General features: G+C 42.7%; 1 protein-coding gene across 1 annotated transcript in view; it reads right to left on the bottom strand.

Moving 5' to 3' along the window:
- Ift56 (intraflagellar transport 56) overlaps positions 1-2,167 on the bottom strand; it is a 48,288-nt gene extending 46,121 nt beyond the window's left edge. Inside the window, exons 1-2 of the mRNA XM_052173461.1 lie at positions 2,071-2,167; positions 1,462-1,599 (exon numbers count right to left, since the gene is read on the bottom strand). Of these exons, the coding sequence (XP_052029421.1) occupies positions 1,462-1,599; positions 2,071-2,073 (141 nt within the window). The 5' untranslated portion in view covers positions 2,074-2,167. The remainder of the gene's footprint in view (positions 1-1,461; positions 1,600-2,070) is intronic.
- Between the last annotated feature and the right edge of the window lie 11,207 nt (positions 2,168-13,374).

Here is a 13,374-nt window from a genome sequence, read left to right as displayed (position 1 = left end):
ATATGAAAATGCAAGGGGAAATAGTGTGGGGTGGGAATGTTTGGAGGGAGTCAGAGCAAGGCTAGAGGAGGAAGGGTGGGGGGTCAGTTACCACTGTCAACAAAATGCCTTAGAGAAGTCTGCTAGTCTGTAAGCTAATTTTAAAAAGTAATGAGACAGTCAGGCAGTGGTGGCCCACACCTTTAATCCCAGCACTCAGGAGGCAGAGGCAGGTGGAGGTGGATCTCTGAATTTGAGGCTGGCCTGGTCTACAGAGTAAGTTGCAGGCCAGCTGGGGCTACACAGAGAAACTGTCTTAAAAACAAACAACAACAACAAATAGACAAGTACTTGGTATTCAGTTCTCTGACTTGTACTGCTAGAAGGTCCTTCCAAGGCAGCCCACATACTGCCAAAGATGAAAGTTGACACACAAAAGTCAACAAGTGAACTTAATATCAAAGCACTAACAAGACACATAGGATTCTTTGTACATGTATGCTTCACTGAGAAACATACATAAAGCTAATCAAACCATTACGGTCAGTTTCAGAGTTACATGACTATAGATTCACATTAATGTGGCTGGTGGAAACACTGTGCTACAATAGATTGTAGCACAGGGTAACCCGACCAGGCTGTCAGAACTCTTTATCCCTTGGTGCACCCTGAGCTCTACTGTACACACTACGTGTGCTTTCCACAAGTGCAGTCTCCCGGGACAACTCCAGGTCAGAAGGATTTTTCAGACTACTTACTCCAAATGCAGCTTTGTGTGCAACTCTGCCGAGCTAGTGAATTCAAACTGGTAAAGCCATAGCCTAGAAACAGAACCATCTAGCTATGGCACTTCCAATGCATATTGAAAAATGAGATCTATACCTAGCATTGGTTCAAAAAAAATGACCCTGCCATACAGAGGTGAAATGTTTTATGGGTTTACAATAGTTTTATATTATAAATGGTAAAATCACTTATTTTATTTTACCAAAACGTAAATTGAAAGAAGTTACAATCACTCAGGATTTATGGTAAATAAAGTGTAAACTGACACTGTTAAATGTAATACTGTATTTTTAGTATAGATTCACCATCTGTGGAACTAAAAATATATTAATTTTATGTGTACAAGTGTTTTGTCTTCTTGTATGTCTATGCATCCAATGTTTTTCTAGTGTTGAAAGAAGCCAGAAGGCCTTGAATCCCCTAACATTTTAGTTACTAATGGCTGTGGGCAGGCACGTGAGTGATGGGAATTATGATCCTCTGGACAGTGCTTTTAACTGTTGAGCCATCTCTCCATTCCAAAAAAAAAAAATGTATATTTCATTAGGTTTATAGTTAACTTGGAGTCTGGTATATGCATCAGGCTACATTTGTTTGGATTACCCATCATGTGCCCACCTGTCCCACAGTAGCATAGTAACCAGCATTCAACCCATCATCCACCAGACTGAGAAATAAACCTTCTTTGGACATTACCTCCAATAGGGTAATGGCGCCAGTGAAATCTCTTTGGGAAAGTAGATCCTCTAGTTTTGGAATCTTCCTCCCTTTCTTCTTTCTTTTGTCAGTGTGTGGTGACTCCCCGCCCACAGCGGGTTTGGCCCTTGAAAGCATCTGTAAAACAAATAGCAAATAGAACTTTTGTTCTATCAAAAGTCATTTTAAAACTGAGAGTAACAGCTCTCTCAGTCAGATCTACTTGTCACATCCTTACCATCAAACCCTAGGAAGCTATTCAGATTTTTTTTTTTTTTGATGCGCATTTTAGTAAAAGGACCATCACCTACTACTGAAAGGGAACCAATAGCTACTTCCAACAACTTTATCCATAAGAGACAAACACTCACGCAGATTCTTTTTCCCCCCAGTTCACAATCTAGCATCGGGAAATGAAGAAACAAGAGGGAGGAGAGCACCGAGGTATATTTCTTCGCATCTCTCCCTAATCCCAGTGGAAACACTGGAGGGATAAAGGGCTCGCCTCTAGAGACACACCTAGATTCTATCCAATAGTGCGTTGAGAGCTCTTAGCCCAGGTACAAACCTATTCAAAATCCCCCACCCTTACTATTCAGAGCCACTGACCATCTTGGCGTCGGTCCTGAGAGCCCCCGCAGCAGATAGTCTGCAAAGGCTGTGCTTATGCGAGATGCCACATCCACACAGCTAGCTCCGTCTCCAGGGCAACGCCGCCGGGAGGTTGGTCCTTCTGAGAGAAGAGCTCGTCCCAGAACCAATGCCCTCAGCTTCTTGGTTCCATGTGTTTCCGCAGCTGGAAGAGTAGATGTTTCTCTCAAGGGAGCGGATCTTTGTTCTTTGTGTTGCGGATGAAAATGTGGTTGTGTCTCTGCTTAGGAATGTAGTTTCGGAAAAGGCGACTTAGAATTACTATTACAACTAAGAAGTATATTTCAAACGCAAATTTCCTGGGAAGGTAATTTTCAAGGACCACTTCCGTTTTGCCTAGGTCGCGGAGGACAGCAGCTCCTCTGTCGGGTACTTTGTCTCTGTTTGCTGCTGGTATCTGCTGAACCAAAGGATAGTTTGGAGGCAGAAGAGATACCAAAATATTTCCTCGAGACAGTGTTAATCCCAAAGATGGGAGAAAGACCACCACCCCAAGTCATCATGGCCAAATTAATTAAAGGAAGTTTTTTATTCGTACACGGACTGCCTCTCTCTAAGGCCAGTTTAAAGAGATCAGCATTGGATGTGAGGAAGACAAGGTTTTTATAGAGCTTAGGGATCAGGGGCGGGGGTTGAAATGGGGAAAAATGGGGGGGGGTGTTATTGGAGCGGAGCAGAGCTATATAGCAAGTAATAACAAGTTAGCCCTAAATACCTCCTGAAACAATCATGGTTGCAAGGTGGGCGTAACAACAGCCCTAACAAGGTAGTCATATAACCTTTTGAAACAAAGGTAGGGTTGCAAAATGATTATAAACAGCTTTTAGAAACAATGGCATGATTTGCCATTTTTAGAACAGGCAGTATAGAGCTGTTTGTTGTTAAGGCTATAGGTGAGGCATAGCCCAATCTTTAAGAAACAGAAGTTTAATAATAAGCAGGAATGAACTTAGTTTTTTGTTTTTGTTTTGTTTTGTTCTGTTTTTACTATAAGGTGACTTTCGTTTTGTTTTTGCTTTGCTTTGCTTTTGTTTTCTTTTTGTTTGTTTGGGGGTTGGAGGGTTTCTTTTATTTTTTTTTATTATTTATTTATTTATTTTGGTTTTTTCGAGACAAGGTTTCTCTGTAGCTCTGGCTGTGCTTTTGTTTTCAAGATAGGGTTTCTTTATGTAACAGCCTTGGAATTCTTTTTGTACAGCAGGCTAATTGGAACCCACAGAGATCTGCCTGACTCCGCCTCCCATAAATGGGCTTTTAAGTCTAAGATGGAGTCAAGCTGGTTCTCCAGCACACCTATACACATTACAAACTGTAAAAATGTGTGTACAATTAAAGCAAGAATGGAGTATTTATTACAGAGCACTGTTAATTTAGCTGCAAAACTATTTTTAAACGATGAAATTGTGGAATGTTGGAGCTAGAAAGGACCTTAGAGAACATGCAATCAAACTTTTGTCTTTATATATACATGTCTGTATATACACAAACAAATTGGTATGCAGAGATGTGTATGGAAAGGCAAATATATACACTTTAAAAATGCACAGATTGACCAGCAATCCACTTAAAATCCTTTTGTTTCCAAATCTCAGAAATATTCCTATTTTCAATAAAAATTTGAAAAAATTTATTTTAGCTACTTTTTGTGCTGTGATATAGATGACAGATCCTTTAGTTGAAATAGTCAAATAATTACAAAATAATCTTTTAAAAGTACAACTCAGTAGACTTTAGTGTATTCACAACACTGTATCCTTTACCAATCTTAAATTCTAGATCATCCCAGGAAGAAACCTTACAACAGTGCTGGAGAGATAACTCAGCCATTAAAAGCACTGGCTGCTCTTCCAAGGGTCCTGAGTTCAATTCCCAGCAACCACATGGTGGCTCACAACCATCTGTAATGTAATCTGATGACCTATTCTGGTGTGCAGGTGCATGCAGGAAGAGCACTCATATACATAAAATAAATAAATCTTTCTTTAAAAATCAAAGAAACCCTACAATGCAGACACCCATCATTTTGCATTCTCTAGCCTCTGACAACCACTCCTCTGGTTTTATCCCTGTTGATTTGACTGTGCTGAACATTGCATAGAAATGAAACCAAACAAAGAAGAACCATTCAAAAACCAACCCTGCACAATTATTAGCTGAAATGTTTTATCAGTCTGCCTTGATACATACAAGAAAATGTAAAACATTTGGACTCCAATTTACAAATACTGGAGTTCTTTAACAGGTGTGGAGGTGCTCAAAGATCTAACCCCAATCCTCAGCCTTTAACCCTCCTCACCCCAAGCTGTAACCTGCACTAAAAGGGCTTTGTACATCACTGTGGACCCTCGTGGAGCCAACAAATTCAAGCTCTAGGTACCCATCTGTCCTAGAATTTTTTATACTCTTATAGTCCTAAAGGGAAGACCCAGGAAATGGCCCTACTCAAGCATGCAGACTAGACGGTGCATGGGTAGAGACCCAGTACTCTAAGCATCATGCTATAAAGGAGGGAGTACAAGAACCCAGCACTGTTGATTCTAAGGAGTTTTGCAAACAGTGATGGTAGAACCCAGAGCAGAGGCCTCTCTTACTATGGTCTAAAGTCTGTGTTACTTATACTTTCTGAAAAGTTGTGGTAGTGCTTTAAGTCTCTGCATCTTTGTGGAGGCTGTTTGAGACATGTTGTAGTTATAACGGACAGAAGGTGGCCCTAAGTGTACTGGAAAAGTTATTTTCCCCAAGGACAGCTCTAAAGAGCACACCTAGTGTTATAAAACGTGAAAACATCAGCACAGGAAAGCTGATTCCTGGAGTGAGAGATATTAGGGCTTGCAGCTTTATTGTGCTTGGGAGAAGGCAGCTGTTTCTAAGGAGCTGTGATACATATCTAGGTTGTGATGATGATTGTATGACTATGTAACATTACCCAAAACCATTAAAGTGTCCAGTTAAAGCCAGTATACCTGATAACATGTAAACTGCATCCCATGAGAACGGATTTTGATTGTCTAAATGGTAATCTAGTTTCGAGTGCAAGGCAGCATTCTCATTTTTTTTCTAGATTTATTTATTTATTTTATGTATATGAGCACACTGTAGCTGTCTTCAGACACACCAGAAGAGGGCATTGGTCCCATTACAGATGGTTGTGAGCCACCACATGGTTGCTGGAAATTAAACTCAGGACCTCTGGAAGAGCAGCCAGGGTTCTTAATTACTGAGTTCTCTCTCCAGCCCCTCAAGGCAGCAGTCTTTCAAAGATTATTTATTTTGATTGTACGTGTGTGCACCCATGTTTATCTATGCAGGTGTGCACAGAAGCCAGAAGAGGGTGTTGCACTCCCTGGATCTGGGATTAAAGGCAGTTTTGAGCTGCCTGATATGTGTGCCGGGAACTAAACCCTGCTCCTCTACAAGAGCAGCAAGTGCTCCTAATTCACTGAGCATCTCTCTGACTCTTCAACAGGGTGCTCTTGAAGCTCCATCTCTCCAGTTTTACCCTGATGCATACTGACAATCATCCGTGGGCCTCAGAAACCACTGTGGAAATGATGTCTCTTTTCTTGACAGAGCCATGAGCTGCTGGGATAATGTTAAGACACTGAAGAGTTGATCAGGCCTGGAATGGAGGGAAGCTGAATCCAGCATTAGAACACATGCCTAGCATTTGTGAGGCCTGGAGTTTGATCCCCAGCACAGGAAAAAAAATGTTTGTACATTTCTCAGTAAGGTTGGTTTTCCTTAAAAGGAAAAAGAAAAACTCTATGATTCCAAGTTGGGCTGTGGCAGAGCATGCCTTTAATCCCAGCACCTAGAAGTTAGAGCCAGAATCTCTGTGAGTTTGAGGCCAGTTTGACCTACACAGTGAGTTCCAGGATAGCCAGGGTTACACGATGAAAACCTGTCTCAAAAAAAAAAAGCAAGCTCGGTACTGGTTGTGCACACCTTTAATCCCAGCACTGGGGAGGCAGAGGCAGGCAAATCTCTGAGTTTGAGACTGGCCTACAGAGAACAACCAGGCTATACAGAGAAACCCTATTTCAAAAAAACAAACCAACAACAACAACAACAACAACAAAAAACCCAACCAAACAAAACAGAAATGCCCATGTTTCCACTACAGACAACAGCAACTTTTAATCTATTTAAGTGATGTTAGCTTTTCCATTTTGTTCTCTAGATTTATAAATAGTTGTCAAAACAAATGTTTAGGGCTGGGGAAATGGCTCGGTTATTAAGACCCTTGGCCCACAAGAATAAGAACCCAAGTTTGGATCTCCAGCGCCCCATAAAAGATATGGTGTGGGTGCAGCACCTCTGCAATCCAGGTGCTCAGGAGGCAGAGAAAGTATGACCCCTTCTCGATCGAGATAGCCTGGTAAGCCCTGGGTCGGGAGCAGATGACGTGTGCTGATGTCAGGGACACGTGTGGGGTTGATTGACTCCTTGTGTTTATATGGATTCTGATGACTGGACTCAGGCTGTGAGAGCATTGCTCCTTTTCCTCGGTGAATCCCATCTTCTGCCTTGCGGTGGATTGAAGGAAGAAGACAAACCATGAACAAGTTCCAGATGGACGGTTCTTAACCTGATGTCTTAGTCAGGGTTTCTATTCCTGCACAAACATCACGACCAAGAAGCAAGTTGGGGAGGAAAGGGTTTATTGAGCTTACACTTCCACGTTGCAGTTCATCACTAAAGGAAGTCAGGACTGGAACTCAAGCAGGTCAGGAAGCAGGAGCTGATGCAGAGGCCATGGATGGATGTTTCTTACTGGCTTGATTCCTCTGGCTTGCTCAGCCTGCTCTCTTATAGAACCCAAGAGCACCAGCCCAAAGGTGGAACCACCCCCAAGGGGCCCTCTCCACTTGATCACTAATTAAGAAAATGCCCCACAGCTGGATCTCATGGAGGCACTTCCCCAACTGAAGCTCCTTTCTCTGTGATAACTCCAGCCTGTGTCAAGTTGACACACAAAACTAGCCAGTACACCTGAGTTGTGACCACTCCAAGATGTTTCCAATGGTCTTGGGAACCAGACACTGCTCAATAGCCAAATTACAGTTATAAAGTAGCAATGATGATAATTTTATGCTTAGGGGTCAACACACCATGAGGAACTGTAATAAAGGGTCACAGCACAGCATTAGGAAGGTCAAGAACCACTGCCCTAGATGTGGCATGCTATTCTCATTTCTTTTCTTTCCTTTCTTTCTTTTCTTTCTTTCTTTCTTTCTTTCTTTCTTTCTTTCATTCTTTCTTTCTTTCTTTTTTTTTTTTTTTTTTTTTGGTTTTTCGAGATAGGGTTTCTCTGTGTAGCCCTGGCTGTCCTGGGACTCAATCTGTAGACCAGGCTGGCCTCGAACTCAGAAATCTGCTTGCCTCTGCCTCCCAAGTGCTGGAATCACAGGCATGCGCCACCACGCCCAGCTTCTGTAATTCTCATTTCTATTAATATTTTCTATACATTGGTTTTTATTTCATTACTACTTATTTTATCAATGGTAAGCACTGGTTTTATGAGTTATCAAGAAATTGTGTAGGCCTGGAGAGATGGCTCAGTGGTTAAGAGCACTGACTGACCTTCTAGAGGTCCTGAGTTCAAATCCTAGCAACTGCATGGTGGCTCACAATCACTGTAATGGAATCTGATGCAGTGTGCAGTGTACGCATATAGTTAAAATAAATAGATAATTCTTTTTGTTTAAAAGAAAACATGCATTAAATCATAAGACAACACTGATACACACTCCCAAAATAGCCACAGTCAAGCTGTGAGCCTAGGCTATTGTCATCTGATGTCCTGGCTCAGGCTAAACATCTCCTTTCCAAGTGGTTTATCCATATATTGGACAACTCATCACTGGTTGTCGGTGGGAGGGTTACTTGCCACGTGGATCTTCTCATGGGGTGACTTGAATGTCTACATCATTTGAGAGTTGGTTTCCCCAGAGGTAGGGAGCAAAAAAGAAGCCACAATGTTTTCACGACCTAATTTTAGGAGTCACAGTATCATTTCAGATTACTGAGGTCACTTCTATGCAACTTGGAAGGAGACCACAGTTACCTGCAGACAAAACTCACTAGGAGCCAACTGGCTACTTGCTCTAGGCAGTTGTCATCAAGTTAATCCCACCCAAGGGCGTCATTATCCCCATTTCTTCTGCTTTCAAACTAAGGCATAGTGAGTAGTGTTGCTAAGAGGAGAGAGAGCATGCAGCCCGAGGTTCCTCATTTCAACTCCAACATTGAGAGAATGCCTGCCCCTTCTCTGTGGTTAGAGCTTTCTTCTCTAGTTAACGATGTCATCCTCTGCTGTTTCATTAGCTAGGGAAAATTCCTGGCCATCCCCTGCTTCTGTCTTGCCTGTCACCTGATCATGTGACTAATGCCTCTCCCGACTCCTATACTTCAGTGGAACATCTGTTTGGCATAGACTTTGGACATTGTATCTGAATCAGCTCAGTTATATATGTACTGTTGATTTCTGTGACTTACTGACTCATTACAGTCTGGGTGTGTGTTGCTTCCTTCTGATTGGCAGTTCAGCTGATTCCTGTTGCTCTCCATTCCAGGGTGTCCTCACATCTCCAGCTTTGCACGCTCCATAGATTTACCAGTAAAACAACGTTAAACAATGAAGAACAGGGGCTAGAGAGATGGCTCAGCAGTTAAGAGCACTGGCTGTTCTTCCAAAGGTCCTGAGTTCAATTCCCAGCACCCATGTGGTGGATCATGACCATCTGTAAAGGAATCTGATACCCTCTTCTGTCATGCAGGTGTACATATAGCGGAGCACTCATAAATAAATAAAATAAACTGCAAAAATAAGCAAAACAAAACAATTAAGAACAACAATTAAAACTCCAAGAATAATAGACAAAAATCAAAAGCAATGAAACAGCAAACTTCCTTTGATACTCTGAAAAAATCCCTTTCCTTTCCCCTCCCTTATCACTTCTCTAGAATAAGGGATCTATATTCAATAATTCTCTTTTTTTGACTATACATATTTTGATATGCAATCTTACCCATTCAAGAAAACAATGCACCAAGCTGTAATACAATGTTGAATACTGAAGTATTTGTTGATTTAAGGACCCATGCTCAAGACATAAGGTTTTCTATCCTGGCAGGTCTAGTGCTAGGATAGTTCCCCAGAGCTGGAGCTTGGGGAAATGAGGATACATACAGACTGAAAAAGCGATAAACAAAGTAGTTGTGAAATAGGCATATGTTAAAATAAATATACTACTTTAGACCAGGATAGCCATCAGAAGGTTGTACCCTACAGTGTGGCTCAAAGGAACTACAATCATGGAGACTGTTGGAACACACTAAGGAGAGGTACACCAGGGTCCCTAAGGTCAGTGGCACTGGGCCTGGAGGAAGGAGTGGTGGGGAATTCTAGGCCAGCTTGGGCAACACAGTACAAATCAAGAGAAAGCAAACAACCCTCCAGAGATCCACTGCTGATTTTCCCAGTGGAAAATAACTGATGGGGTGTGGAGCTATCTGCAGTGTTGACTCCCTGACAGCAGTAAGGAGTCTAGGATCTCTAGGATTATAGCTAATCCCAGGCACTTGACAGCCAGAGCTGGAGAACTGTAATAACATAGCAAAGAGTGGGGAGACAAAAGGGCGCACTCTTTAAAGAATGTGGAGACTGTAACAGAACACTTTCCCAGGGAAGAAAACAGATGGGTGGTCAACAATGTGCACTTTAGTACATTCCCTTAGTTAAAAAAAAAAAAGGTGTGTGGAGGGGGGTTAAGCTAGGTGGCAGTGGCACATGCTTTTAATCCTAGTGGAGGCAGGAAGATCGCTGTGAACTGGAAGCCAGCTGACTGACAGAGCTAGCTCCAGGATGTCCAGAGCTAAGCAGTGATATTCTGTCTCAAAAAAAAAAAAGTGAGATGGGGATGGAGGGATTAAAACCAGTGGCACGTGTCTTCAATTCCAGCACTCAGGCGTCAGAGGCAGGGGGAGTCTCTCTGAGTTTGAGGCCATCCTGATCTACCTAGAGAGTTCCAGGATAGCTGAGGTTACACGGAAAATCCCTGTCTATAAGGGGGATGGGGTAATGGTAAATAAAGAGAGATGTGTTGATGGCACATGCCTCCAACATACTGACATCTCCTTGATATTCTGACTCAATGAGAAATCACAATTATTTGCCTACTAAAATTGTGTTCAGTTTCAGACTGACTGAGCAAAAGAGGTGACCATGTCTCCTGTGGGGACATCTCTAATATTCCATAATGTACTGTAATAATTCTACCAATTCTCTCCCCTAAGTTACCAATAACACTAGAGTTGTTAGCAGCTATAGGAACACAACTCCACATGACACCTGTAGTTCTTTTTTAGAGACTTCTATCAGTAGAAAACTGGACTTCAACAAAGAAATTAATTTCAAGGTGAGCCAAATATAAAGTTAGGTTTATTAAAAGCAGAAAGATGTTTCAAGAGAGAGTAAAACATCCCTGTAGGCTTATATTTTTCAAAACCTACTTTAATAAGGGTTCTTTTTAAAAAAAAAAAATCACTTATTTTGCCTGCATGCATGTCTGTGTGAGGATGTTGGCTCCCCTGCACCCCGAGTTACAGAGAGCTGTGAACTGAACTGCTATGTGGGTGCAGGGAATTGAACCTGGGTCCTCTGGAAGAACAGCAGTCAGTGCTCTTATTAATTAATTAATTAATTAATCAAATGCATGAGTGCTCTGCTGTATAAACGTATGCATGCCTGAAGAGGGCATCAGATCTCCTTAAAGATGGTTATGAGCCACCCTGTGGTTGCTGGGAATTGAACTCAGGACCTATGGGAGAACAGACAGTGCTCTTAACCTCTGAGCCATCTCTCCAACCCCTAATAAGGGTTCTTAAACTCTTTAACCTCTCTTCTAGCCCACCACCCACAAGAGGTAGTTTAATAGGGCAAAGGGGGATGGGGACCTATTTGGAAATAGTTCTTTGGGGAGATTCCAATGTTTGTTGTCAGGATACCAGCAATTAAATTTACATGAATCAGTAGTGGTAGCTCCATCCATTCACAAACACCATTCACTAATCAGTCATGGGCCATTTGATCCAGAAGAAACCTCCAGGCTCTGTCAATAGGCCTGAGTCCACAGGAGCAGCAAGAATCCTCTGGAATATCACAAGAAATGCGTTGGTGCATTTTTTTCCTCTACAAAGGCACAACAAATGAAGATCATCTAAGAAGGCAAGGTAAACCAATGCCACAGGGTCATCCACTGTATCTTGGGTATATACTTATACTCTTTTCAAACATCACGTGTCATCTCACGTGTAAATGAGTTTTTCCAGGCAGCTTCCAAAAAAAAAAAAAAAAAGCCCACCACATGTCTACTTCAGCAAAACATCCTCTCATAAGACAGTTTTCAGAAAAACATATGATACAACGGAGTCTCTAAAGAAAGCAGAACTTTCTATTTCATACGCCTCATATGACCAGTGTGGATTTCTTAAGAAGTCATAATTAGTTGCCATTTTCTTAATCCTCGTTGTATATCTGAGATGGCCTCACTTGGATATTGGATTCTCCCTGCATCTGAGTCTGAAGGATAAGAGCTAGCATAGATGGAAGCAAGTTGACATAGTGACTGTACTATGAGGGGAAGGGGTTTACATCTCCAAAGGTTGCCAAGGAGACTACTTTTCTAACATTGTTCAGAGTATGATTTGTTTATTGCATTTGTTTTTCTTCTTAGAAAGATTGGTTTTATTTTTAATTATGTGTATATGAATTGCAGGTGCCTACAGTGCCCACAAGAGGGTAGGGAAAGGCATACCCTGGAACTAGAGGTACAGGAAATTGTCAGGATCCCAGAGTGGGTGCTGGGAAAAGAACTTCAGTTCTCCACAAGAGCAAAAAGCCCTCTTAACCTCTGAGCCATTGTGAGAACCCTGTCAGAAATAGCAGGCCAGATCCCAACAACCAAGGATGGGGGCTCACAGCCGGACTGAAACGTTCCATTCTGCCCAGGACTGCCTGGGGGAGGACAGATAAGGAAATGGCCTAAACTGGGAACCACCCTGCCTAGGGTGAGGGCAGAGAGGGAAGAGACAAAACAACAATGCCAGGAAATACCACAAATACCACACGGTGGGCAGGACAGGGCCAAATGATGGAAACAACCCCCATTCGAGTTGACCAATAATTTTAAATGTTGCTCAGGGTAACCAATCGCAGTCATCCAACTCAGGTGACCGCTAAGCTTCCCGCCAAAATGTGTATACAAAGTGTATGCTTTGAGAGCCCAGGGTCTCCTCTCCTGTGTGCTGGGGGACCCCAACACCTGTTGGAACAATAAACCTCTTGCAGTTTGCAGCGATTCCGGTCTCCGTGGCCTTATTGAGTGGGGGTCGTCCGACAGACTCTTACATCTGGTACATTGACCAATCCAGACACCTTGGGTTGGAGGACCGCTCAAGCAAGGTAACATGGGATCCCTGTCTGCCGTCTCTGTCAGCCTGTGTGTCTTGTGTGTGTGTGTGTTTTCTTCTTTTGTTTTGGTGACCACATTCGGTCTGTAGTTTCGGTTTGATCTGTAGTTGGCCGAACTGCGGGCAGACGTGCCAGAATGCTGTGGTGACCCGGGATTCGGAAGACGCTCTGGTCTCTCGCTGGGGAAAAAAATCCAATAGGGTTCGTCTCCATCTGGGCACAGGGGGCTCCTGTCTTCGGCTATCTGAGTTTGTTTTTCTTCTGTAGTGGTCACCAGGTGGTTGTTTTTTTTAATATGTCATTTTGGCTTCTGTTTCGTTCTTGGACTTGGACTGATGACTGTGTTTGAGATCATGGGACAGACTGTTTCCACCCTCCTGACTCTGACGTTAGACCATTGGAGGGAAGTTAAAAGTAGAGCTCACAACCTGTCAGTGGAAGTTAAAAAGGGGAACCTCCCCAGAGACCACTGTGGCTTTCCCCCTCCAGGCCCATTGATAATCAAGGAAAATAACTACTGCAATACTGGCCATTCTCTCTGGCAGACCTCTATAACTGGAAAATCCACAATCCTTCCTTTTCTGATAACCCTAAGGCCCTTATTGATTTTCTAGACTCTCTTTCTTTTTCTTATCAGCCCACTTGGGATGATTGTCATCAGTTGTTGCAGGTCCTCTTTACCACCAAGGAAAGACAGAGAATCCTACTAGAGGCCAAAAAGAATGTTCCAGGCTCAGGTGGAAGGAGGCCCTCACTACTGCCTGTTGACATCAAGGCGGGATTCCCAC

This window comes from Apodemus sylvaticus, chromosome 2, assembly GCF_947179515.1.
Source record: "Apodemus sylvaticus chromosome 2, mApoSyl1.1, whole genome shotgun sequence".
NCBI lineage: Eukaryota > Metazoa > Chordata > Mammalia > Rodentia > Muridae > Apodemus > Apodemus sylvaticus.
The sequence above is the reverse complement of the archived record's forward strand: the minus strand, read 5'-3'. Positions and strand labels throughout refer to the sequence as shown.